Below are 27,787 nucleotides of genomic sequence, written 5' to 3' on the forward strand. Positions count from 1 at the left end.
CAGGACACCCGGGCCAGGAGACGGTGCACGAAACCACTGTGGAGCTCCAGGCCCCTGGTGTGCCCTCCTCACCCCCCCCCCACCCTTTCAGCAGGGACTGGGCCGGTATGTCACGGGTGGTGGAGAAGCTGGGGGAGATGCCGCCCAGGCTGCACCTCAGGGGAGAGCCCTCACCAACGGGCAGGGAGAGGGCACCAGCCCGGATTCGCAGGTGCTGCTGGCGACACATCGACTCTGGCCCTGTGCTCCAGGCTTCGCAGTTCCTCAGACCAGCTCTTCCAGGCTGGCTCCCCTTGTGTGCACAGCCCCGACGCGCCTCCCTGCTGATGGGGGTTAAAGGGGCTGGGAAGCCCTGCCCCGATGCCGCGAGCACACACCGTCACCTGTGCCCTATCATCCCCCCGCCCCCCCTCCCCCCGTGACCGAGGGCGTCTCCGGTGAGAGTCCATGTACACAGCTGGACTCGAACATTAGGCGGCTCCAGGCCGTGGGACCCCGCGGGCATCTCAGGAAGAAGCCTGTCCATGTGCTGGGCAGCCTAGGAGACGGGGTCTGCCCCGGGGCCCTGGTGCCAGGACAAAGGGCAGCTGGGACAGGGCTGGGGCGAAGGGAGTCAACAGCTGTGGGGCTAGGAGAGATCACAGGGGAGGTAGAGAGGAAGAGGCCCGAAGGCCAGCTCGTGGTACATGTGAGGACGCAATTCTAAGAGGAGTTAGTCTCTCAGCTACACGTGCACCTGTACACACACACACACACACACGCACGCACGCACACTTTGTGGCTCAAGTGCAGGCCACAGGGTGGAAGGAAGACTTGCCTGCTGATCACACAGCTCTTATGCTCGTTATGTCTTTCTCAACACAGGCCTTCGACTGTGGGCGGGAGAGGCGGGAGGCATAGGTCACGCCTGGAATGCAAGGCCTCCTGTGTTTGCATTCCTTGGCTTCTCTGGGGCAAACCTCCCACCTGCTGCTTCTGGAAACACTGGTGTGCTGGGACCTTCCCCAAGTGTCCCTGGCAGTGTCCATCTGAGTCCACTTGCCACTGGGAGAGTAACATGGCTTGCACTAAACAGTCCAGGGCTGGTCCTGGAAGCCTCCAGAACATGGACTAGAATGGTTCCCGTGGTTGGGTGTCAGCTGCCCTAGAGTGTGGCCAAGAGGGCCCGGGGTGAAACCACCAAGAACTTGCCCCCTCCGCACCCCCAGTCAGCTCTGATGCTGGCTCACAGCTTCTGGGGAAGGGAGAGTGGGGGCTGGGATTCTATTCCTGACCTTAGGTTTTCAGTCCCCAAAGGAGGACATGCCGCCTGGGCTGTCAGCTTAGCACCGTACACACAACATGCCAATAGGTACCTGGGTATTTTGTAGGGTGGTGGAAACCTTGTGCTCAGCCCCAGACACCCGAGGAAGGAGCTGGCGGAACCGGTGGCAGGGAACTTTAAGAAAGAAGCCAGGCCAGGTGACTGTGTCTGGACAGCGTCGTCCACTCCGGCCTGCCTAGTCTCAGGGTCGTAAGGGGGAACTCAGCAGGGCTCTGCCTGCCTCTAGAATCTCACGTTCCAGACGAGAGTCCAAAATGGCGCCTCCCTGCTCCTCAGTCTGATGTAAGGAGGGAAGGAAGAGATGTTGGGAGGGAGGGGAAGATGCCAGAACCCCAGGAGGATCCTACCATTCCTGAGGTGGCCAGGCAGCTGGCTTGCAGGGACAGGTGGAGCTGGAAGGCACCGCCATAACCTCCAGTCTGGTGTCTGGAGGAGGAGGGGAAGGTGCTGCAGGCGCTCCTCCAGCCCTGGTGGCGTCCGGAGTCACAGTGTAAACAGAAGCACGCACACGAGGTCAGGCCCTGCACTCCCGCACACGCGCACACAGGTCTGCTTGCTCTGTCAGGATCAGCTTTTCGGCAGGTTGCACTCTGCGGCATGGCTGCTGCTTGGGTGTGCCAGCTTTGCTCACGGAGCCATGGTGCTGCAGCTGGAAGAGAAAAACAAGGGAGATGAGGAACATTCAGGAAGGATGCCGATGCCCAGGACGCCAGCTGTGAGTTCAAGACCCTCAGGGTTTAAGATCGGTCTTCTGGGACGTGCAGGTCTTCTAAGACAAATGTCAAATCCAAAGATTTTATCTGGATGATGCCACTGGGTAAATTAAAGATCAAACCTAGGCACAGGTGCCTGTGTGGGCCGGCAATGAACACCTGTACTTTAAAACGTGTTCTTTTCAGTGATTTTTCCTGTTAGGCCTGTATCATCAAAACCTAGCTTTTTTTTTTCCTCTCACTACAAATAATCTGTCTCTAAAGTATATGTATGTTTTACTGAAACACACTGACTGTGATATATGTATTTTAGACACAGGTGGTTCTCTCGACCCAATTGTTACGCCAAAGAGATGACTTCTCCTCCGAAAGCAAAGCTCAAGCTTGGAGAGCATCCCCGAGAGGTCCTCTCACCCGATCCCGCTGTTGTTTCCTTTCTCCGCTTCTCAGGGATGGGAAGGGACAGAGGGCTTGCAAATGCCTTAGGACCGGGCTCTTAATCCAGGTCCTAGACATGGGCCAAGCATGGGCTTAAGGAGCTGTTCACGCACACCCTGAGTTTCTGTGCACACCTGTGTGTGTTTGAACAGATACAGTGTTCTGGGGAGAGGCTCTGCCCTTTATCAGACTCTCCAAAGTATGGGTCACCCAAGGAGGGCCAAAGGGTCAAGAAGACAAGGGGGTGAGGCCCAGGCTATACAATCCAGACCCGTGTTGATTTGGGCACAATTCAGCTGAGGGACAGGCTCATGATGGGAGGTGGCAGCTAAGCCTCAGCTAAGCCCCAGTGACCCGAGTCCTATGATGGGGACACATTCCCCCCCACCCACCCAAGGTTTGGCAGAACCAGTCTGTGCTTCTCTACAGATGCAGCCAAAGGCCCATTCGCTGAGTTACTCAAGCTGCTGACCAGCAGATAGTGGGATGGTCTTGTTCTCGAGCTAGGGCGTCAGTCTGCAGAAAAAGGGGCCCGGGGAGATCAAATGAGGTTGTGCAGGAAAACAATGACAGCAGCATGAAAGGAAAGGGAGGCACAGCCAGGGGAGCAGCACCAAGGGGAAAATCAAGTCATAAAACATGCACCGACAGATCAGTCTCTCGGTTGTCTAACTCCTTCAACCTGTCACTAATACCAGGAACACAGAAGCAGCTGAAACAAAAAGTAAGTTCATGGCTGTTGCCCGCGGTGTGCCCAGTGTTAGGATGGCCTCCCGGGTACCTGTCTTCACACCCCTGCCTATCAATTAGCGGCTGACAAGACACCCAGGTCGTGAGTCCACGCCCTCCCGACGCTGCCCCGGGGGAGAACGGGTAATGTGCACATGTGAGCTGTGTCAACACAAGGTACCCGGCGCTGAAGGTCTGAGGGACTCTGGAGCTGTAACCAACCAAGTCTCAGATGTGCCCTCTTTCCGCCACAGTGCCCCAGAGCCTGAGAGGGGCACCAGGCTCCAGGTTGGCAGCAGTGCAGCTGGGTCTGCTGAGCTCTGAGCTCGGCCTCATGCCTACCCCTCCTGCATCCAACAAATCAACAGCTACTCAGCAAGTGCCAGGGAAAGTGCGAGGGGACAGAGTCCCAACTTCTCCTTTTCAGGCCAGGAAGAACCAGAGAGGTGAGGCAACTGGGGTCTCAGTCTCCCAGCAGCGAGGGGCAGGCCTGGGATACAGACACTGGCATGAGTGTGACGCTGGCTCTTCCTCTGAACCCCACACGCCCCGCACAGCATCCAACAGACTGCCGTGCCTCGTGTGCGCTCAGCCTCACGCAAGGTGGGCACTACACAAGGGTCAAGAAGACAAAGGGGCTGCAGAGAAGTGGATTTTCCACGTGAGGCCCTGTGGCTCACGGAGCTCTGGTGAACTGCAGGCGGGGGAAGGAGGGGTCCTTGGCCGCGAACCTTTGTATTCACTGGCCCGTCTCTCAAAGATCCCTGAGCACCGACAGAAGGGAATGGAACAGGGAAGCTGTCTCCCCAATGGTAAAATAATTGGACCAATGAGAAAATTCTGTATATGGCTCAAGGCTAGCGGAACCCAGAGCAGTCAGCAGCTTTGGGGATTATGGAGAAGCAGGTGAAACAATAGTTTTTTGGGGGTAGCTTGTTTTTCAGTTTAGGGAACACTGTACAATAAAACCAAGGACAGAACAGACACTGCTTTAGGTTGAAGCAAGCATGGAACCTTCTGGCATGAGGGAGTGCTTCCGCACAAGAGCAGTTTAAACTGTAAATGATCACCTGCCCCGGCAGCGCCACAGACCTGGCACTAGAAATAACAGAACTACAAACTACAGCGCTCACAGGTAAAGGGGGGGCCTCAGAAGGTCCAGGATGGAGCCTTCCGGCTGGCAAAGATTCACGCTTAGGGGGCCTCCCCGGTGGCGCAGTGGTTGAGCGCTGGGTTGCAAAGATGCCCGTAGCCTCTGCAGCGCCGGTTCGATCCCCGGCTGCCGGGCGAGGGTCCCACATGGCGCCAGACCTCTCCTGCCGCCCGCTGCTCCCCTCAGCAGTATATTTCATCAGTCTGGCTTTTCTGTACCCTGCTCTGGCTCTGGTGAATTCTCTCACCCTCCCGCGCTTCTGACTGTACCCAGTGCTTGTATTAAAAAAAAAAAAAAAAAAAAAAAAGATTCACGCTTAGGGCTGAAGCGTCTCAGGAAGGTTACGTGCCCCGCCCCATGTCACACCACTAAAATCAGCGGAGGGGAGGGCCAGGGGCACGGCCCCACCCTGTGGTCCTTTGAGCCCAGGGTACTGGTTTCAACTCACCATTAGTGTGATTTTATCTGCCTGGGTCATTTTACTTAGTCAGGCTTTTCACGCATGGTTTGTCGTTTTCTTTCCCTGGCATGTACACTGGGCGGGTCGGGCAGGTGGCGAGTCGCAGTCCCCGCTGTTTCACAGATGAGGCGGCTGAAAGCGCCCAGGTGGCACCACCAGTGCAGTGAGCCAAGTGGCTCTTCTGTCTCAGGGCCTCTACCAAGCACAGGGTGGGGGAGAGGGGTGGGGGCTGTTCCCCACCTTGCCTCAGGAGGTCTCACCCACCTAAGCCCTATGGCCGCCCATGCAGGCAGGCGGCCAGAGTGAGCTGCCCATTCGGTGAGACTAAGGGCAGAGGAAGCCCTGAAGAGCAGTCCTCATGATCCCAACAGGCAGCCACACTCTCCTGCCTGCAAGATAAGAGACAGGTGCTGCCCTTGGGGCCCCTTCTGTCTTCACCTGGAACCACTGCTCCAGCCTATCAGCTAGGTCCCCCACACCCCCCCTTTTCCTTGGCTGGTCCCAGCCTAATGCCTGGTCAATCTTCCAGAAATGCCGGGGTGATCATTTCACATTCCCATTCAAAATGCTTTCAACCCTTGGGGTACACCAGGGGGTACACTTCTCTGCCTCACATTTAAGACCTGCCAGACAGGGTCAGACCCAGCCGTAATAGTCTTCAAAACAATGACGATAACAACGCCCGTAATGATAATTAGAGCTGCCATTTCTTGGGTACCATGAACTCATAAGCCAGCACCGGGCTAATAAGCGCTTTGCATATTACACAGCCCCTGTGAGCCAGACACCAGCAGCCATGCTTCCTGCTAAGAGAATCTAGATTTTGTTAAGAGAGTCATGGGCCTGGTCCAGACAATGGATCACAACTGGTCTGAGTCAGTGATTCTCCAAGTATCTTCTTCTAGGTGATTCTATTGCTCATTCAAGTTGGAAAACCAACAGTCTACAACAACGCTGTCATCAGGATGCCTACTTCCCACCTGGGGGTGGCTTTGAGACTCAGTTTCAGCTCACAGGACCAACATTAAAAGCAGGGGGAGGGGACAGCTTCTATTTCTTCATAAAAGGAGAGTGGCAACCCCTAACAGCCTGAATAGTATAAAACTGCAACCCCCCTACTGTGTCCCAACTTTTACTTTCTATCCTCTACCCAACCTCTATTATCTTTTCTTTGTATACTTAAGGCCTCATGACATATATTTGTTTACTGCCTCCTCCCACAAACACGTACTGAAGGGGGAAGGGACTGTCAGTCTTGTTCACAAGCACATCACAATGCCTAGAATAGTGTGTGGCAAATCTGAGCACTTGATGTTTATGGAAACCCACAAGCAGCTAGCTGTCTCTCTCATGCCTTCTCTTTCCTACTCTGAATGAGGAACTGGTGGCTGGCAGCCATCTTGAGATCACGAAGCAAGAGAATGTCAGACCAACTGGCTCTGATGTTGCTGAGCCACTGACCCAAGACCAGCCACGCCCAGTTCTGGGTCCTTAATTTTAGCCTCAGTCGTCAGGTTTTCTCCTGCCAGGAGCTCTATACACGTATTCATTTAAGTTTTACAACAAGCAGGAGATGGAGTCTGGTTAATAAATTTATGCAAGATCGCGTCACCATTAAGCTGTTTTCTTGTCCAAAATGCTCTCCCTGCTGTCCAAAGCCAACTCATCTCTCAAGCCCCCCACGTGTAAACGTCTGTGTTGTACTTCCCGATCCCTCAGCCCATTAATAACTGTCTCGTGAGAAGCATGTAGTCTGTGTCACATGTCTAGGAATTATAGGTATTTGCTTTTTTCTTTTTTTTTAAATGATTTATTTTTATTTATGCATACAAGAACTGCGGTATAGGCCAGAGGTGCGGGTGGTGAGAAGAGTCACCACAGACAGAGAGGGGAGCAGAACAGGCAGATCTACTGAAACACACTGCTGAGGGGAGCAGCGGGTGAGACAGGAGACTGAACTCCTGCAGTGACTGGCAGAGCGTGACAGCACTGAGACTGTAACCCCTGTGCCACCAGGGGGGCCCTGCTTTCTACTTTCTAAGCAGACTGTTAACTCCCGGTGGACGGGCATCAGATCACATTTTCCATGACTCGTGTCCCCTTCCTTGCCTACCTGCTGGCAACAATTTCATACTAAAGTGATTGCCTTTAGCTTACTGGGCAACCCTGACCCAGACACCTAACCTCTCTAGTCTGGTCTTCTCACCTGGAAAATCAGAGCATCAGCCTGGCAAGCTCCCGACTTGTAAGTCAGAATGAAATTTGCTTAGCGCCACAGAGCTAAGTCACGAAGAGAACAGAATCTAAGGTTGCCGGGGCGCCTAGAGCAAGACCGCCCACGTGTCCCTCAGCGGTGACTGAGACAGAGCCCAGGAAAGGGTGTGAGCAGCAAGCACTGGCCAACTCCCCAGCTGACCCTCACACGACTTGGCCCCACCTGCCCTGAAGTGGAAGGGTTTGGAAAAGGGAATCAAGGAGCTCCACTGAGGAAATCACCCCTCACCCCCGCCCATCTAAAGACACGATGCACAGAAAGAACAGACGGAGACGACTCAAAAAGGACCAGAATTTACATTTTCCCACAAAAGACAGAAAAGGCCTCGCCTGCTTTGGGGAAGGAGGAGCTAGTTTTGTTTCACTGCATCCAGGGGCCTCCTAGAAAGATGAGCGCCGACTGGCAAGCTCAGAGTCAAGGCCGGGAGAAAGGCGGAATGCAAGAGTGGCCAGAAGGCGCAGACAGGATGGGGAGCTGGGGCCTGGGGGGAGGAGGCCTCGGGTGGGGCTGGGCTGAGAGCACTAGCCGACCCGAGGTGAGTGCTGTCCCCCACTGGCCGCCAGCCCACAGCCTGTCTGGGAGCAGGCCCCGGGCACCCTCAGACCCCGGCACAGGGCACTTTCTCTCACAGCTTTACGCAGGCCTCTGCTTTGTTTTTGTTGGGCTTGGCTCACTAGCATAGGTAGAGAAAGGCAAAAAGAAAATTTATTTCCTTAGCTGTCAAAGACAAATTTTAGAACGTGTGGAAGTCAAAGTGGGAGAATTTTTGAGCTGAAATCCTTAAAAGCCATGCGGTCCCGCCCAGGTTTTGTTCGAGCTGACCGGGCCTTCATCGGGCAGGGCAGTGTTTCCCAACCCACTCCCATGCCTCCCGCACCCCTTCTGGAAGCTGGATCTGTGACTCACTCTCAGACGTCCTTGCTAGGCGCCTCTGGGGTGGGCAACCCCGCCACCCTGGCCCGTTTGCTGAGTTCTTCACCAGGGGGCTCCTCAGCTGCTTCCAGCTTGCGCTTGGGGGACGCTGCGCCGCTGGGGAGTGGCCGCGGGCCTGCAGGGAAGCATGTGCAATGGTCACGGTGTGTGTGGCCAAGGCGACCCCGGACCATGCGGGGGAGGCTCTCAAGGCAGAAAGCCTGCTCATTAAGGCAGTGCCGGCATCGTGCTCCTCAGACCTGCCCTTGACCCTCCCCCTGCAGCAGTGACCTTGTCTGGAAATGTCCAAGGGGACCCTACCTAGGCTGTGGGCAGCAGTGCTTGTTTTGGACCCTAAATCCCACAGGCTTCAGGCCAGAGGTTGGTTTGTCTTCTCTGCTATCCTGGGTCTGAGGGTGAGGCATTTATTGCCTCTGAGACCCTGGGTCAGCCCCTGAAAGAGGGTGAGCAGTGCCCTGACCCATGGAGCCAACCTGGCTGGGAAAATTAGAAACCTCTGGAGTGCTTGCCAGCCTGTCACTGATTTTTATCCCAGAAAAGTGGCAGGTCTGTCAGTTTCTCCCTTTCCTGTCACCACCCGCGGTGCTGCTGCTATCTCCTCCCAGACAGCTGCAGTCACCTCCTCTCCAGCCTCCCTGGGGCTCACTCCTGCCCACATTCTCCCCTCCACACAGCAGGCAGAGCGAGCGTCTTAAATCATAAACCACATCCTGACCTGCTGCCACTGTCAGTGCCTTCCCCACGCTCTGGCAACAGAACCCTGCCCCCCGCAATGATGCAATGCCTGCCGTGTCTTGTCCTCGTCCCGGCTCCTCGCTTGGGATGCGCCAATCCTTGGGCCCAGTGGGCTGAGCTCATGCCATCTCTGGGCCTTTTCCAGCTATGCCCTTTGCCTGAGTGCTCTTCCCCTGCTACATGGAAAGGATCCTCCTCACTTTTCAGGTCCCAGCAGAGGCATTTCCTGGCTACTCCGGTGGAAACCCCATCCCCAGTCTCTCTCTTACCAGGTCACTGACTGTATTTCCCCTAGCGCTCTTGTTATCTGCAACAACCCTGCATGGTTTTCTTAGAGTCTCTCTCCCCCAGGTGGGGCATAAGCCCATTTTGGCCTGTGTTCTCAGCCTCGGGGCTGGAGTGGGGGTGGCTGCACAGTGCCCTTGGGATGGGCACTGGACTGGAGAAGCCAGATGCTACCCACCTGCATTGCCTGCGCTCCCAGCCTGGCTCGAGCTGGGCTCTGCCACCGGGTTGCTGAGGTCTTCAACACAGGCGGGGACAGATGCCAGGAGACCTGGGAGGGAGGCAGGGAGTAATCAGAGTACAATCTCCCGGACTGTGGAGGGTAGAGCAGCAGGAGAAAACGAGGCAGGGGCCTGCAGGACCATGACACTGAGGTCCCGTCTTTTCCCAATGGCCACCACTACTCAGAGAGGCCTGATCCAGCCCAGCCTGCAGTGTCCTGTGCCCTGGGAAGTCCAGGCCACATAAAAGCCTGGAAGACAGCACTTGGCCTCCCTTGACAAGTGTCTGGCAATGCCCAGCTATGCCTCTGAGCCCTCAGGTGATGTCCTTCTTCCCTTCAGTGAGCCAGGGGGAGCCGGTGGGCGGGGGGCTGGAGGTGGGTAGTGGCTCCTTACACAGTCCCCGGTAGCGGGACAGCTGCTGGTAAATCTGCTTCATTCGCTCAATGTTGAGCCGGCTGGTCTCAGCATGGTTGACGATGGGCCGTGGGTAGTCCACGCCGATGATGCACTTGGCTGCCTTCTGAATTGACTCTGGGGCATTCCAGGGCTCATAGATGTACCGAGAGGGGAACCCTTTCAATTTGGGCAGGTACCTCCTGAAACACACACACCCAACAGCCTGTCACACACTGGGCCCCTCCTTAAAAGCGCCAAGGGCACCTCTTCTTAGGAGCAGGACACAGTGGTCAGAAGTCAGACAGTCTGGTCTGCACCCTCACCTGACGTAGTCTCCACTGGGGTCCGTGCGGCGGCCGAAGCCCACAGGGCAGTAGCAGTGGAAGAACTGCTGGAAGAAGGCGCTGCAGGACAGCCACATCCAGCTGCCCGCATTCACACTGAAATCTGCGTCCAGGAGCAGCTCATCGAATACCTGCATGGAGGAGGCAGGACAGTCGGCCTCCTTGAGGACCTACTGCCATGGCTCTTCCCAAGTTCACAGTTCCCCTGGAAGGAGAGCCAAGCCTGCTGCCGAGGGCCAGCCAAGGAACGTTTGGAGGGATTCATTCACCCCATCCCCCAGCCCTGAAGGAGGCTGCCCAAGCCTAGAGGGCGGGCCTGACTTGAAAAAATACAGGCCAGCCTCCCGCTGAGCGAGCACTCACCCGGACCCCGCTCTCCCAGCTGACCCAGAGGTCCCCGCGGGTGAGGAAGCAGGCCACAGCGTGCCGAGCCAGGTGGTGGATCCAGCCCTCCTGCCTCAGCTGGGTCATGATGGCGTCAATCCAAGGGAAGCCTGTCTTGCCCTCGGCCCACTTGGCCAGGGCCTCGGGGTTGCGGTCCCAGGGGATCTGGATACAGATGGGGTTCCCCTCCATGCGATCAAACCTGGGGTTGTTGGTAGCTGCCGTGTAGAAAAACTCTCGCCACAGAAGTTGCCCAAACAGGGAGAGGGGGGGCGTGCTGTTCCGCTTCACCTGGGGGTGGGAGCAGCACATGGAATCATACCTGCCCAGCTCTCAGCACCATCTCATCTGCAAACGTGGTGGCTCCAAACCCACACATGTACAGAGGACTATCAGTCCCCAGGAGAAGAGGTGCCCTACACCTGCAGCCTGACGGCCCAGGCCCTGTCGTGCAGTACTGCGGCCTGAGGTGGGCTGTGCAGTCGGGTGGCAGGAGGTTGTCTGCAGGAGGATGCCACACTGCCAACTATACCCCAAAGCCTGGCTCCTGAGCCCTGCCCCCAAGGGTTCCTGTTTGGCTCCAATGGCTAGAGCACCAAAGGGATGTCCCTACCTGCACACATAAATGCCCAGTCTAGGTTCTGGTTCAGTGAATCACATACAGCAGGCTAGATGGGGAGCCCGGAGAAAATGGAGACATCAGACCTCTAAGTAAATAATGATGTTCTTAAAAGTCACAAAATGACCCAACAAACTGGCAAAGCCACCCCATGCCACAAAATCCTGGTACTCGCCAGGCTGGGGAGATGTGACATAACCAGGATGACCTGATGAAACTGGAGGGTTGGGGGTGTGACAGGGGAGGGCAAATTCACACAGGATGGGGGCCTGCTCTATGTCAGGCGGGACCCTGCGTGTAGCCCTCAAGTCATTTGCTTGTCGCCAAGGTGACAGGCCTTGGAGCTCTTTCAGCTGCTCTGGCCCAGCCCCACACAGGGCAGCTGGCTCTCCAGCCAAGGACTGGCTCCACCTCATCCACCTTGCACTCCCCACCCTCCCAGCTGAGTGCTTGCCCAGTCCAGTCTGCCTGCTGCCAAAGGCACTGTCACCTCCCGGGTCATGTCCTGAGGTGGCTTTTCCTCCTGTCCTGCTCTGCTGTGATGTGGATCTTACCCCCCCCCCCCCCCCACCCCGAGCAGTTCACACCATGCTCGGGATCTACCAGCCTGTGGATATGGACTCTGCCCCCACCTTTTCTGGACTATACTCACATTTTGACACCCCCAGGGTCAACAACCCCGTTGGTCCCCAGCCCCTTTTCAGGGTCACTGACTGGCCTAGAACACCCTGTTCTACTTGGCCGCCGTGGGGTGGGTGTGCCCCCTCACCTTTTTGTACAGGTCCCACAGGCGGTAGTAGAAGAGGCGGCAGGAGAGGCAACCGAAGCGCAGGTAGGGGCTGAGGCCTGTGGGGCTGGCCAGCAGGGAGTTGGCATTCATTCGTGGTCTCTCATAGTTGGCAACCCAGGCCTGCAGTGCAAAGAGTAAGTGCAGAGAGGAAAGGCTGGATGTTACAGGGGAAACTCAGGGGCTAGGTGGTAAGGAATTCACTTAAGGTCACAGAAGAGCCCAGGAGCCAGGACTCGGGGGTTGCTCTTGGAGGTTCCACTCTGCACGCCAGCGGTTTTCAATGGAACCACCACCAAGCCAAACAATGTGGCCCACATTCTTTTTTATTTCTTAATGATTTTAAAGAAAGATTTATTTATTTATGCATAAACTAACTGGGGTGCAAGCCACAGGTGCAGGGGGGCGGGGGTGAGAGGATTCACCAGAGACAGAGTGGGGGAGCAGAACAGGTGGATCCACTGAAATATACTGCGAGGGGGAGCAGTGTGTGGCCCACATTCTTGTCCTAATTCTGCTATATAATTTGTGGTAACAATGTAGCTCAAGTACCCTTTATCCACTTACACTCAGGAGTCACTTGGGTTGTTGCAAATGGCAAGTTTTCATTCTTTTTTATGGCTGTGTAATATTCCACAGTACACACACACAGAGAGATATGTGTTGCTTAACAGTGGGAACAGATTCTGAAAAATGCATCATTAGGTGATTTTGTCATTGTGTGAACTTACACAAACCTAGATGGTGTAGCCTACTACACACCTAGGCTGTAGAGAGAGACCACTGTGTATAATGGTTCATTATTGACAGAATGTTATGAAGTACAGGACTATATCCCACGGCTTCTTTATCCATCCATCAATGGACACTTAGATTGTTTCCTTGGTTAATTCTGACTCTTGCTTCAAGTCAACCTAAAGGTAACCTTCTCAGCAGGTAATCTGTGCAGTATTAGGTTAAAGTACCGCTAATGGACACAAAATTTATTTGCCTCCTTACATCTGCGCCCATCTCACTTTGAAAATATTTTTTTAAAGATTTATTTATTTATACATACAAGAACTGGGGTACAGGGCCAGAGCTGTGGGGGGTGAGAGGATTCACCAGAGACAGTGGGGAACAGAACAGGCAGTTTGACTGAAATACACTGCTGAGGGGAGCAGCAGGTAAGTCAGGAGAGGTCTGCTGTGCCATGTGGGGAGCTCCCTGGCCAGGGATGGAACTCACACTGCAGTGGCCGCGCGAGCTTCATAGGTTGTGTCTTAACCCCTTGCGCCACCAGGGAGGTCGACTTTGAAAATATTTTTAAGTGAAACCGATACATAAGTCACAGAGACTGTGGCTTAATGAACTATTCTAAGGTAAACATCAAGGTAGCCCTAAAAAAGCTCAAGAATCAGCACTTTACCAGCTACCCCAGAAGCCCACCCCATGCTCATCCCTGTCAGTCCCCTCTCTGCCCCACAAATAACCACTAACCAGCTTTTACAATCATCATGTCCTTGCATTATAAATGTTTACTTTTTTCTATTTTTGCAAAGCACATCTGGAAGGCATATTTCACAGTTTTTCCTTGCATTTTTAAGTGTCTGTTTTTTTCCCCCATCCAGATGTGCATCCCTAGGTACTATAGATGAGTCTTGGCCATTTAAAAACTTGGGTATGTCATTCGAGTTTCTTTTACTCTAAACATTTCCTGTCATTACTGTCTTTTATGTTTAAAAATGCGGGCCATTTGACTTGACCTAGTCCCCAGAGTCCAGATTTCACCATAGGCACTCCTGGGGCAGTACAATGTGTCACTCCGTCCTGTGACTGCCTGCAAATTGGTGGCTGCAACCAGAGACTGGATTGGATTCAGGCCTGACCTCCCTGACAGCCTGCAGTGGGGTGTAATAACTGTCTTTCTTTATGGGTTAAGAAGCCATTAATGCATTGTACAGCATCAGTGGCAGTACAAAATGATGATATTCAAATTCCTTTGTCACTTAAGAACAGGGATACCTTTATAGAGAATTACTTATCCTCATTAACTATGGGGTCACCTGGTGGTAAAGATGAGAACAGATAGAAAAGGCCCTCCAGGGGTAGGTGGAAAAGATGCTCCCTGCTCCGTGATCTCAGGCCATTCCTCTACAAAAAGCTTTTAAGACATTAACAATCCATGGGCCAGGGCAAGCTCTTTGCATTTTTAAGTCTTATTCTTCTGCTGCCATCACATGTCACTTCTGCCATTCTGGCCCAGTCTCATCTAGAAACTGTGCTCCAAACTCTCTGGGTAAAACTCTTGACATGGACAGTGAGAGCTGGTCCCCGCCTATCCCTTAGACAACAGTTTGCATCCTCTTATGACATGGGGCTTGCTTTTAGCCCAGGCTGATGGTAACACCCAGAGGGCACATCCAGGCACTAGGCCTCAGGAGGATGGGCCTGTGGCATGCCTTCCCTCCTGCAGGGGCACCTCTAGGGAAGGGACAGTGTTCTGCCCTGTCATAGCCTCCTTGTGCCAGTTACCACCTAGATGCTGGGCCCAACGGGTAACAGAAATAGAAAAAGTTGAGGTCTCAGGGGCCCAGTCTCTAAGCCAAGTGCATGGGACAGGAAGCTAGGAGCCGACTGTCCTCAGCCATGAGAACCTTCTCTGCTCCTTTATCCCTGGGGCGTGGGGAACACGTGACACAGTTGAGACATGCCTCTGGGGCCTTGTCCTCTTTCCTTCCCCTGGCCAATTCCCACTTCACTGGGAAGTGAGCCATTTGTGCTCTGTGTCCAAGCAATGGAAATCAATGACTTGGAGGAGATCTGGCAAAAGATGAGGGGGACACATAAGCACAAAACAATTAATTTTCTGGGCTTTACTGATGACCAAATATCCTTTCCATAAGGGAACCTGCCTCTGATTAAAGAAATGCCATCTAGTGTAAGTTTTAGAATCTCACAAAACAAGATTTCATTCTACCCCTTACTAACTGTGTGATCTCAGGCAAGTTACTTAACCTCTCTAATTTCCTAATCTGTAAAATGGAGCGTTTAACACTTACCTTGTAGAGCTATTGGAAAGATGAAAGAAAATTATGGAAAACAATGGAAGCAGGTGCTTATTAACCCAGGGGTGCTCAGCCCAGTGACCAGCAACACATGGAGAGCACTCACTCACTAAACCCATCAGCAGCATTTTCCTCTTTTTTTGCCCTATTTAAGCTAGAGGCACGAAGGGACACAAGCCTAGTCTGGTTCCACCCCAGCTTCCCCCACCCGCCGCCACCACCTGCTGGGAGAGTGTCAGCTATGAAGTTCTGCTTCTCAGAAACAGGGTCCATACCTTCCGTTCCAAGTGTTTATCCAGGCGGGCCAGCGCTTCTGTTTCTCCTCCCTGCCAAACAGCTGGGCCCAGTCCCTCCGTGGGGAACCCTACACGAAAGAGGAGAAACAGGTCACGGGGCTGGAGGTCAGGCCACACCAGTGAGTGCTCAGCAAGTCTTGACACACTGGTCTAATCTTTGAGCTTTGTGGGGACTGAATGGCAGCCAGTCTTTTTTTTTTTTTTTTGAACTCCAATGTTCTGGGGCTGAGATAATCCCTAACTTTTTAGGGTTTTCTAGGTCATCCTTGTTCTCTTCCTTCCTTGTTCTCCTGCTTCCCCGTTCCAGCTACTCATCATTCAGGCATCTGAGCACAACCTTGGCCTTCCCCCTCTCAGGTGAGCTGGCCATGGTTGTGGTTCTCAGATGCGAAAGGCTAATTTTATTTAGATTTTTAAAATGGGGGTGGGGAGAGAAGGGGAGAAGGGGGAAAGGGGGTCCTCGGTGAACTTGAGAGGCTGACAGAGCTTTCCACGGAAGCGATACTAGAAACACTGGCACGCAGAGGCCAGGTGACCAGACTGTGCTTATATATTCAGAGGGGGGAATACAAACATAAAGGCATGGACTGGAAACAGAAAATTCCAGCTCAGAGTATAAACAGAGAAAACAAAACAAAACTGGAAGAACATACTCCAAAGCCAACAGTGATTCCCTCTGGGCGGTGGGGTGATAGTGATTTTTCATGTCCATATTCATTTCTCTGGATTTTTAAACTGCCTACAGTAACATGCATTACTTTGACAAAAAAGAGGACAACAGCAGCGATTTTACAAAGAAGTTGGTGCGGGCCGAAGCAGCTTGGGGCGGGAAGCACACACCCAGCTCCTCCAGGGAGGGCACGCCGTAGGTCTCGTCGTGGTTCTCCTGGATCTCGGCCCTACAGCCCTCCATCTGCTGGCTGGTCACAGAGCCCACGGGCTTCTTGGGCAGCTCCATGCGGCTGATGATGGCCTGGAAGCGCTTATAGGTGAGGGGCGGCTTCTGCCCATTCAGCTCGATGATCCTGGGAATCCCACAGTACAGCTAACGTCATCCATAAGGCCTTTGTTCCGGGTCCCTGCCCACCCAGAAAAGCACCCAGATTCTGAAGGCTTACAAGGTGGCATTCCTCATCCACTCATGGGCCCCACCCTTAAGTGGCAAGGAGGGGCTGAGGGAGCTACATTTCCATTTCATCAGGAGGGAAAAGGAAGTCCAGAGAGCTGGAGCAGGTAATGTAGCGAAGCAGGGCCAAAGCTGGGACTCAATTCCAGGTTCCCTGGTATCCACGTGGCGCTGCCTAGAGACACACTGACCGTCTCTCTTAATCACAGAAAACCCCCCACTACCATGTTGGTACTCAGCCTCTCTGCTGAAGCCAGAGTCCCGTGGACCATCCTTGATCCCAGGTAAGCCTGGAGAAAGTTCCTTGATCAGAACTTCTGCAAACAGGTTCCTGTCTGGGTCTGCAACATGGTTCCTTCATGGTCTCTACTTACTAGAACAGGGAGGAGGAGAACAGCTGATCCTCCCTAAATCAGAGACCAGAGCTGCAGTTAAAGGCAGCAACTAATATTTAAAGGATGCTCAACTTAATTCAGAAAAGTTATAGGAGAGACAGAGGAGTGGAAAGGGGGAATTGAGGCTATTTATTTTTTTAAAAGATTTATTTATTTATGCATACAAGAGCTGGGGTACAGGCCAGAGATGTCGGGGGTAAGAGGATTCACCAGAGACAGAGTGGGGAACAGAACAGGCAGATTTACTGAAATACACTGCTGAGGGGAGCAGCGGGTGAGACAGGAGAGGTCTACTGCGCCATGTGGTTTCTCCCTGGCTGGCTGGGGATCGAACTCGGGCTGCAGAGGCTGTGGATTGCTTCATAGTGCGGTGCTTAACCCCTTGCGCCACCAGGGAGGCCTTGAGGCTGTTTATACAAGACAAATTGGGATAGTCTGGAGCCAGATTCCCAGGGCTCTCAATGACCAAGAAGTAGTTCTTGCAAGGCCAAGTGGAGCGGGCGGGTGAGTTCATTCCTCAGTGGTCTAGTATGCTCCCTCTCTTCCATTAGCATTAGTGCAGATGTCAGGTCCCCTCCCACTGCCGTGTGGCAAGTGGCTGGAGGAGGAGCTCCACACCCAGGATCTCCTCCTGCAACTCCAGCTCACATGTGAGCTGGCCTCCTGTCACGGGAGGAGGAACAGGAGGGAAGTGGTGGCTGCTGACTGGGCAGGGCAGCAGCAGCAGGAGAGTGCCAGCTCTGACTGGGAAGGGAAGGAGTGGGTTTTCTCTAAGACTCTGACAACACAGGGGTCCGTCCTCAGGGAAGGAGGCTACTCTATTTATCTGCTCCTTCCAGGATCTCTAGGACCTCCTAGGCAACATCTAATGTATGGCCTGGAGATCCATATGTCAGGGGAGGCCACAGAACTAGTCCTAGTACAGAAACCGGGTCTGTGAGAACAGAGGTTTCTTGGGAGGGGAAACACACAGGGTCCACTGAGGCCAGAGGAGGCCTTTGAGGTGGGTAGTCTTTGAGGATGGAATTGGGGAGTCAGGGCCTGGAGCAAATGAGGAGTAAATCTCTGGCACCCTGAGTAGGGTTCCTCATTGTTCCAAGCTCTGGGGCCTAATAAGCTTCTTTGCAACCAAAGTGGGTAAGCTCTTTGTGACCTGATTTACAGAGTGGGGACTCTGGTCTACTCTTGTTTCTAGAAAATGCCATCCCTCATCTGCAGGTGGCACTACTGCTGAACCTCCCAGGATTCTGTTCAGCAGGGGCCCAAATCCCCAGTGCCCACAATTAGCAGCTCGACCCCTGGATGCCTCTCTTACCTGTCCAGGTCATAGAGAGTGTGCGAGTTCTCAGTCACCACCTCCACACCAGCCTCCTTGGCCATCTTCATGATGGCTGTATCCCGTTCCTTCCCAAAGGGTTCAGAATCATATTCAAAGGTCAAGCGGGTCACCCCCCATTCCTGTGGGAACAGAATTTGTTATGGTCTGTTCTGTGTCTGGGAAGGAGGGAGAAGCTGGGCATTCGGCTCCTTCCTAGGAGGGATCAGGTTAAGTCCAGAAACGTGTCAGAATGGGCTGCAGAACCAAGCAGGGATGGAGCTCGGACCTAGAAAGCAGGCAGTTCACAGGGTTCGAGGCGGACAGGCCACAGGGCAGCAGGGCCAGGGAGCAGCAGGGTGACAGAGCCTGGCCAGTGGTGTCTCTGTCAGGAGGGAGCTGGGTAGCCCAGTGCACTTGCTGTATCCTTGAGGCAGGAGAATGCAGCAGGAGGCTATAAATACAAAGATCTCAGGGGAGCCCCCATGCTCAGAACGAGGCACTGACTCACTGGTGAGACTGCGGGGACAGGACTGCCACCTCCTGCCCGTTCAGCAAGCCTTTCCCAGATTTCTCACAGCCCTGCAAATTTCTGCCCTAGTTTTCTTGGCAGACTTGTGCTATGTGAAGTGTCCTCATGGTTTCCCTGGCAACACTCCTGAGGCCAGTAGCAAGCAGAGCTCATAGGCTCCAGTTCTCAGAGCTTGGGAAGGAAAAACAGTCCTTAGTCCAGAAGTCAGAGGAATCAGATGAGAGGGGCATGTGTTGGAAAAAGAAGGGAGTTCTTTTCCAAGGCTTTAGTCATTTCCAACAGAAATTTCCATATTTCTTAGGAATGCTGGCCCAGTGAAAGGTTGTACACAGCCTACGGACAGCCCGAGAGCATGCAACCAGCAAGCAGAAAACATTCTAACCAAAGACTGGTCATAGTTCCTTAGAACTCTGAACCCCACGGGCAAATGGCCGTGCCTGGGCTGATCTTGCTCAGCGCTGCCTGGGGTCCTGGGCAGGCCTGGTTATTCCTTGGCACTAAACATTCATGGAACTCTGACTCAGAGTCAAGTACCATGCTTAGCTGTTCATAGAAATTACACTGGTAAATACTCATAGCCTTGAAAGTAGTTAAAAAAAAAAAAAAAAACCATTAAATGATTCCTCCAAGAAGCCTTCCTTGATCTTCTTCAGTATGATTCTCCTGCACCTTGCTTTTCCATCACACCACTGATCATATGCAGTGAAGTCGCCCACTGCTTGCCTATTTGCTCCATCCGAGTGTAACTCTCAGAGCAGAAACCAAGCCGTGTCATGCAGCATTACCCCAGTACCTAGTGTGGGGCCTGGTACACAGTGGAGGCTTGGTAAATACATACTGAGTGACTGAATGGCTGATCTAGCTGCATCTCTGGGCTACTACTGGGTTGGCCTCTGATGGGGGTGTGGGAGACACTGCAGGGGGAGGCAAGCATATGTAAAGGCCTGGTGACAAGAACCCAACCCTGCGGTCGGAGAGCCTGTGCCTGAACCCTGGCCCGTCACTTCCTAGCTTCATGACCTAGGCAAGCGACCACTTCCTCATCTGGGGACCAGGGACAGCAGTACCCATCCCTCCAGTCTACAGACACCAAGGGCCACACTAGGGCCAGGCCTCTAGGGCTGCTGTGAGGAATATGCACGCTCAGGTGCATGTTGCACTGGGCCCTCAACGAACACCACATCATGAGGTTTTCACTCTGGGTATGTGGTGGGGAAGGGGGGCGGATGATGGAAGTATTTAGTAGCTGCTTGCCTCAAGTGGGACCCACCTCCTATTTTGCCCCCAAGGAAGAGTACGGGAAGAAGCTGCAGGGGAGGGACATACAAATAGTTGTGTGCTGGTGAGGATGAGCGGAGGCTGTCTAGAGCTCTCTGTCTGTGAATACTTTTGCCACTGCATGAGCCCTAAAACAGAGGGTTGGGGGGGAGAGGGACTGGCTCTGATATAACAAAGGGAGGCCTATGTAGTGTTCAAATGAAGACTTTATAAATCATTATCTCAGGGGGAAGCAGGGAAGCTCACTCAGAAAGGCTGACTTTTTTCTCAATAAGTAGAGCAAGGCAAGACAGGAAACCTCACCCTCAAACTCCTGGCAGAGAGAAGCCGTAAACCATGCTGACCTGAGCCAAGAAAACATCTAAGGAAGCCAGTGGCATCAGGGTGGAATAACTTGCCATGGCGAGACCGAGCTGGGAACCTTCCAGCAAGACACGGTTTCACAGAAGTCTTTCCTCCCACTGGCAAGCTGACTGGCTGAGTGTGCTCCCAGCTTTTCTAGCAGCGGGGGACAGATCGGCCCTGACCATTTTCATTTTCTCAGTCAGAATCTCTCATTCAATAGGCAGGGGAGCCCTGGGGAGCAGAATCTCACCATCTCCTCGGGGTCTCTGCTCGCTCACCTTGAACAGCCTGGGGAACACATCGGCCGGCTGTCCCCGGACGACAAATAGGCGCGAGTTCAGTTTTCTTAAACTTGTGTCCAAATCTTCCAGAGACTGAAGCAGAAACCTGCAGAGTCCACAAGGGCTTTGTTAGTGGTAACTTCACAGTCACTTTCCTCTTTCTTAATAACGCAGGGAGATGCTGGTCACTGCTTATGCCAAACAGCAGGCTCATTTGTCAAGCAGCCTGGGCTCTAGCCCGGCTATGAAGAGGTGATGTGCCAGGTCCCTCCCAGGAAACCCTGGCTTTGCCGTTCACAGGCAATGTGACTTTAGGCAGTTTTTTACCCCCTTCAGCTCCTTATCTCCCCGCCCAAGTTTGCACTGTGGAGTTGCTGTTAGATCCAGCTCGTCGAGTTACTAAGAAAAGCACATCAAATAATGGGTGGAAAGCGCGTAGGACACTCAGTACCTGGCACACAGAGAAGCTGCGTAAACGTGAGCTGCTTCTCACACTGTTGCTTCTCTGTGATCAGAGGCCAAGTCACTTAACCCCATCAGCCTCAGGCCCTGTGTGTAAACATCTGCCCATCACGAAGTCTTGGGAGAATGCGGAGGGAGAACAGAAGAGAGCGCTATCTGAGAAACGAGCGTGGTGCTGTGATACAGGAGCCTGAGGGCCCACCGACGGGGAAAAACTCGGCAAAGCCCTGGACGCTGGACACCCTACCGACGCCAGCCCGCCACACACAGCTGTACACGTCTACTGCGCGGCCCGGGCCCCAGTGCTCCGTTTTCTTTGTAGGTGGCTCACTTTCCAGGCTCTCCAGGCCTGTGGCCACCAGGTCCTCAGCTCCAAAGGGAGGAGATGGCCTTAGAGGGTGCTTCTCTGCGGGCTGTCTCACATGCTTTCTAGAGCGGGGGATGGGGGAAGCTGGTGGCGGGGTGTGGAGCACTCAAGATTCTCCAGACACCTAGTTCAAGGGCTGGGTCACCATGGGAAAAGAAACTGATCTTTGCAATGCCTTTTTTTTTTTTTTAAATTAAATAATAGATTCATGTGGTTCAAAATTTAAATTATAAAAAAGCACACCATAAAGTCGCCCGCTCAATGAATCTGACTCCCCTCTCCAGAGGCATGTTATTATGGATCTGATAGGCTTTTTGATATTTTCTTTTTATTTCTCTGAACACATTTTGAAGGGAAATATGCTCATTTTACAGATGAGGAAAACGAAGCACAGAGGATAATGAATCTGCAGTTACTCAGTGACAAAGTGGGAGAGGAAGCGATTCCGAAGCCATGTTGTCTTCCCTGTGCCCCAATTTTGAGCCTTTTCGTGGCTCGTGAGGTGCTCTGGGCTGAGACCCCACGTGGCCTCATGTTCTTGGACTCGTCTCTCTGCCCCTCCCAAACCTGACTGCGGCTACTTGGCCTCCATCTCCCCTCCTTCCTCAGGAGCCAAGCCCTGCAGAGCAGTGGGTCCCTGGGCACCTCCTGCTTGCACCCTTTGGCTGTCCCGCCCTTCCTGTTCACACCCAGAGCTGTTGCTTTTACCTCGAGCACAGTGAAGCCCGCGCTGCCTCTGCAGCACATTCCCCGAGTCTTGGGGGCTTAGAGCAGCAGCCACGGTTCCCGAGCTGCCCACTAGAACAGCCCTGGAGCCTCTGACGTCCACAACAGACACCCGTATAGCGGCAAAAGCCACAGGCCCATGTTCCATGGGACCCACAAAGCACTGTGCCAGCTGAAGAGCAGTGGGCTCTGCAAGGGGGCACAGGGGGCGCTGACAGGCTGAACACCTCTTCTGCAAACCCACAGCTCCGCCTCTGTGAATTTCTGTCTTTGAAAAAGACTGATGTGCTCAGCTGGGAAAGCTGGAAAGAGAGACGCTGGCCTCCTCCCAGGCCTCAACACGCCTCCTGGGGGGAAAGGAGAGAAACCCATCTAAATATTCTCGAGCCAGCCGAAACCCACCCTGCCAGGTAAATGCCTTGAGGTTCATGGTGGTGACTTCAAGGTCACCAGCACAGAGGTCCTCGGCCTGGGGCTCTCAGGAATGTCCTTGCCACACACTCGGGGGCTTCTTCCTTCACAGTGCACCAGGCTGTGCGGGACTCAGATTTGAAGCTGTAAATAAGACTGACATGCACCTGAGCCCTGGGTGCCAGCTGCCATCTACAGAACTTTTTTTCCTAGACCTTATTTATTTACAGCATCTCTGAAGTGGAGGTAACCCCATGAGAGCCCCTTCTTCTTTGAGAAGGGAAGCTACAGCTGAGGCAGGGAGCAGGCGCCACTTTGAATTCAGCACCTAAATGATAATAACAGCTAACATTTAATGAGCAACTAAGTCCACTAAACCAGGCCCTGTTCTCCTTGATTCACATACCTCATTTAATTTTCAAACAGTCCTATGAAGTACATACATTAACTATTCCCATTTATAGATGAGGAAACTAAGGCACAGAGAGATTAAGCAATTTGCCCAACGTCAAACACCTACTGAGCGGCCAGCTGAAACCCAGGCTCCGTGGCTCACTATCTGTATTCTTAATCACCAGGAACCGCAGCCTCCGGGCCAGGCCTCACTGCCAATGTCCAGGCCAGCACCTTTCTGCCAGACCCTCCTGCTCTGTGTGTGGTCTGAGGATGGACAACACTGGCTGTGAATCACCCAGAAACTTGCTGAAAGGCAGCATATCAGGCTCTACCCAGACCCCCAGAATCAGAAACTGCATTTTAGTGAGCTCCCCTGGTGATTCCTTCACACACTGAAATTTTGGTGCACTTCAAAGTTTTGGAAGCACTGTTCCAGAGACCTGAACTTCCAGCTTCTGTCTCCAAGTTGCCTTTCTTTACTTCCAATTTGTTTCTATGAAACTGTTTCTCTCTGAGATTTCAGCCTCTTCTTTGGCCTGCAGAAATGCTCTGCTATTTCCAATGTCCCTCCTAGCCGAGCCCTGCAGGGCTCCTCCAGAAGGGAGGGTGCAGGACGGCCACACAGTAGCCAGTGCCTCCAGAGTGAGAAGCCACTGCGAGGGCAGACCCATGGAAGCCGGCTGGGTGACAGCTCTGCACAGGAAGGAACTGGAGCAGCAGTGCTCCCTGGTGTCTGTGCACTCCTTCATGAGGTGCTCCCTCAGAGCTCCCCTCTCCACATGGCCAGTTTCTCTCTACTCCACTGAGGGGGGACTCTGAAGAAAGCTGGCCTGGCCACTGGAGGCAGCAGGTCATTCTCGGGCACTCCCAGGCACATTCACATGGCCAAACACTAGAGCACACGGCCCCTGTGAGGGGTCACAGCTCACCCTTTGTACTAGAACCACGCGTGCAGCTGGACCATATTACGTAAGTGCTCTGGAGCCCGAGGCAGAGAACTGGAGAAAATCAAATTGGGATTTCCAAAAAAACAGGAAACGGGTGCTGTCATTCAGGGATCCCACGGGGCCAGCCGAGTACAGTAAGATAGTCAGATCCTCTGGTTAAGCACTTACATTTAGTTGTGGGGAAGCCTTCTCTAGAGACGGCAGACTCTGTGTTGAGGACTATTTTATCTGTTGTTAATAGAAGGAAAGCGCATGGTAGTGAACTCTTTCCTGGGTCCAGATAGCCCTTGACTAAGTTTTTCTGCTTCGACCCAAGATAAGTAACTATAATGGTGAGATCATAGACGGGGCCAGATGGTCACATAGGATATTAATAGAAATTAATTTCCCCTAAGTAATGAAATCCCAGAGGAAAAGATAACATAAATCTACAATCCATGGCGGGGACTAATCTCTTAATTATCAATCAGATAAAAATATACTTATTCTTTCCTAATTTTAAAGATAAAGGTGATGATTTTCTTCCCTTCGGGGCAAACGGAAACATTTTCATAGCAGCAGACAGTAAAGAGAGCTGCTTGGGGACCAGCAGGAACAGTATGAATTACTCTGCCAGGAGACAAAGGTTTCAGTCCTCTTCTGGTTGACCAAGTTCCAGGGCAGAACCACCCACGTGGACAGTCTAACAGTATTGAGCTCCCAGAATTTGGGAAGAGAGAAACGCTTGTTCTCTCCAGGCATCCCGAGGAGTTCCCCGTTCGCTTCATTTATTGATTCTGTGTAATATGGGCTGAGAGAGAACCTCTCTTATTCTGCCAACTCCCTCTGTCTCGAAAGCTCCTGAAGGCAGGTGCAGGACAGGGCAAAGGCCAAAGTGGTTGAAATAAAGGGTGAAGGGAACTGTTGCCAATATCTAAGTCGTAGTAGGGAGTGAAAAACCACAGGAGCCTATTTTGAGTTCCCATTTTTAAAATCTAAAAGCTGCTCACATCCTCCTTTCTCCCCCTTTCCTTCCTTCTTTCTTTCTTTTTTTTTTTTTAAATGCTGGATAAGGGCGAAGAGCTTAGCCGACTAGTGCTTGATGAAAAAAGTCCTGAGGCTCATACAGCTCACGAACTTCCCACGACCACCACTGCAAGAAGTGTGCCGGCCCTTCCTCAATGCTAATAAATACACAGACTTCTCAGCTGCCTTTCTCCATCTTCTTTTACTCTTGCAAATTGCCATGCATGGTTATTTTAATCTGAGCCTTCTGCCAAAAACACTGTGTGGGAGTCTGTAGGAAGTACAGGATAACAGAGATCACAGATTTCGATTCCCCCCTCCTGCAGATGGCATAGGGCCCACCCTTCTGAGGGAGGCTTCTCCGAGACGGCAAAGGATGTATTTGCAGAACTAGGACGTGTGCTACAACACGACTCTCCCAGATCCAGAAACAGGCATGGGTTTTACAGACTGTAGTCATGAGGGGTACAAACGGCTCAGTCACTCTCCCAGACCCCAGCCAAGTGCACAAAACAGCCTGAAGCTCTGCCCTCTTGCAGTATGGGGGCAAAGAGTATGGTGGAAGGAGTGACTGTTTCCAGGCCTAAGAGCAGTTGTCAAATTCGATTTGTTTTGTGGTATTTCACTTCTTTCTTCTGAAGCCAAAACTAATTAGACTCCCTGCCGATGCACTTCAACACAGTTTCCCTGTTGTCCAGGTCAGATGTGCAGTTCTCCAGTGCAGTGCTGCTCAGGCTTTGCTGAGTTTTCAAACCCGAAATTTCCAGGCCATAATCCAGAACAAATAAATCACAATTAGGGTAGGAAGGGGCCCATACATCTTGGGAAGATCCTTCAGTGAGACCCAAATTCATCAAGATTGGGCTCCCCTACACCCCATCCCCCTATTTTTTTTTTTCCCATGGCATTTAGTTCTACTAAATTATGGTCACTTATGTATCTCCCTACACTAAAATACAGGCTCTGGGGCTCTGCACAAGACATTTGCTGGGTTACTGCCTTAACCTAGCAGCACCTAAAGCAGTGCCTGGCAGATATTAGGCGCTCATTAAAATAACTGCTCCAACAATGAACACTTGAAGCTTATATAATGCTTCAATGCAATGACTTCAATAAAAAAATAAATAATTGCTTAATTAATAGCTGCTTTTCTACCCGGCCTCTGACTTCAGGGTTTGACTGAGGCACCTGAGCGGCCACATTCCTTTTCTCCTTTACTTGCTCGAAAGCACAACGGCAAAAGGGTGACCCACTAAAATCCAAAAACACCTAGTTCCCAGCAAATCTGAATTTAAAAAGCAAAAGAATTTTTTTGTTGTTGATTTTTAATCTCTAACACAAAGGACTAGCACTTTCTATGCAATGTCCCCCCAAAATCCTAAAAGAAGAAACTGCTTTGTGACAATGTAACAAGCAGGCCCTCAGATTCTATTTACTCTGCCCTGATTGGCACACTGCCACAGGAGACTGGCAAAGAGAGGCTTGATTTAAATGTCCATTCTGGGGATGGTCATTTGAGAATGTTTGTCAAACCAACCTCCTATCTATAGAAACTGGAGCAGAGGCAGAGCCATAGGTGGCCTGAACACTGCGTGGCAGACTCTCCACAGGGCTATCTTCAGTCGTTTCATACAAATGGAGCGGGAGGGGGCATTTAATTGGCCCACTGCTAAGAGCAGGGCACACACCTTGGAGAAGAAAGAATGCCATACTGAGTACCACGGTTTCCTGAAAATAACCCTGTACAAGGTCACAGGCAAACATCCTCCAGAACGGTGCAAACAAGCCCTGCCGGCTGTTTTAGAAAAGACGGGCACATGATAACCAGACTTGAGGTTTCAATCACTGGCTACGCAGAAAATACATCCACGACCTATTTGTTAGTCCTTTCCCATGATTCTGTCAGCTCCATCTCCTAGCAGTCATCAAACAGGGGCCCTTGATGCAGCTCTCCTTCTCACTACCCTCAGTACCTCAGTTGATAAAAGGCAAATCGACAGGGGTCCAACCGGTGTCCTTTACAATAAATCTCATGAGGACGAGATTCACCCCCACCCCAGCAAGCTCATAGTTGATGAGGGAACTTCCAAAATGAGTTAAGCCATGTTGTCCAGTTCGGGACACTGAGTGCCTCTAACTAAACATGCTCTTGGGATCTTTATTTAAAAAAAAAAAAAAAAAAGGATGAATGTGTCTTACCTAAGGCTAACACAGGGTCCCTAGACATCTTCCGAGGTAGGATGGTCTCCGGGAGGTAAGCCAGGCTGGGTGAAAGGACAAATTTAACAAACCCAAGGCTCAGCGATGACCTTCCGGAGGCCACGGACGGGCCCCTCTCCTGAAGAAGGCAGCATCAGAGGGCGGCGGGTTGCAGAGTTTGCCCCCGCGCCCACGCCACGACCCGCTCCCCTGCCCTCCCCGGCGCACCCCTAAGGGACCCAGATCGGGGGTCTGTTCTGCCTCTCGCTGACCGCAGTCCCTGGCAGGTCTCTGCGTCTCTAGGGCCCGGGAGTTTCCGCTGCACACTGGGGGCGCGATCTCCGTCCCCAAGGAGCGTCCGCGGCCCAGGGCGCTCACCCCGCGGGAAGCGCGCGGGACCCCCGGCCGCGAGGACCCCGAGCTGCGCCCGGGCCCCGGCTTCTCCCCTCCCGAGACCCAGCTCCGCCTCCGTGGCCCGGCGCTCAGGGGCCGGGTCTGCCGGCCCGGGCACGGGCCGGGCCCGCTCCTCCGCGTGGGGAGCGCCCGGCGTCCCGCGGTCAGGCCGCGTCCCCGCGCCCCGGCCTCACCTCCAGCGGTTGATGCCGACCGAGGACGAGGCCGCGAACCAGGGGTCGAGGATGTAAACGCAGCGCACGCAGCGCGCCCCGCGCACGGCCGCCAGCAGCGCGGGGTTGTCGTGGAGCCGCAGCCCCTTGCGGAACCAGTGCACCGAGGACGCGCCGTCCGCCGGGACCACCGTGCCCGCCGCCGTCGCCATCGCAGCCTCGACTCCGGGGCCGTCGCCGCTCCGCCCCGTCAGCGCCGCGGGCCCCGCCCTAGCCCGCCCTGTGACCTATGAC

General features: G+C 53.1%; 1 protein-coding gene across 1 annotated transcript; it reads right to left on the minus strand.

Annotated features, from left to right (window-relative positions):
- Positions 1-83: 83 nt before the first annotated feature.
- On the minus strand, positions 84-27,787 carry CRY2 (cryptochrome circadian regulator 2). Its single transcript, XM_037522397.1, has 12 exons — positions 27,515-27,787; positions 20,412-20,520; positions 17,979-18,121; positions 15,983-16,167; positions 15,122-15,210; positions 11,782-11,922; positions 10,373-10,684; positions 9,989-10,140; positions 9,663-9,865; positions 9,224-9,316; positions 7,999-8,140; positions 84-1,973 (listed from the first exon to the last, which is right to left on the minus strand). Exons 1-11 carry the CDS (start codon positions 27,703-27,705, stop codon positions 8,001-8,003), a joined length of 1,758 nt encoding a protein of 585 aa, XP_037378294.1. The 5' UTR covers positions 27,706-27,787; the 3' UTR covers positions 84-1,973; positions 7,999-8,000.

The sequence above is a fragment of the Talpa occidentalis genome, unplaced genomic scaffold (genome assembly GCF_014898055.3).
Source record: "Talpa occidentalis isolate TD23 unplaced genomic scaffold, MPIMG_talOcc4v2.1 talOcc4.3, whole genome shotgun sequence".
Classification (NCBI taxonomy): domain Eukaryota; kingdom Metazoa; phylum Chordata; class Mammalia; order Eulipotyphla; family Talpidae; genus Talpa; species Talpa occidentalis.

What these genes read in the sequence shown, in the direction of transcription:
- CRY2 (XM_037522397.1), bottom strand. Translation starts at nt 27,705, where the DNA reads ATGGCGACGGCGGCGGGCACGGTGGTCCCGGCGGACGGCGCGTCCTCG. An exon ending in ATAAACACTTGGAACGGAAG is followed by an intron (nt 11,923 to 15,121) that starts GTATGGACCCTG and finishes TTTGCACTGCAG; the next exon opens with GCCTGGGTTGCCAACTATGA. An exon ending in GTCCCGCTACCGGGGACTGT is followed by an intron (nt 9,317 to 9,662) that starts GTAAGGAGCCAC and finishes CCTCCCTCCCAG; the next exon opens with GTCTCCTGGCATCTGTCCCC.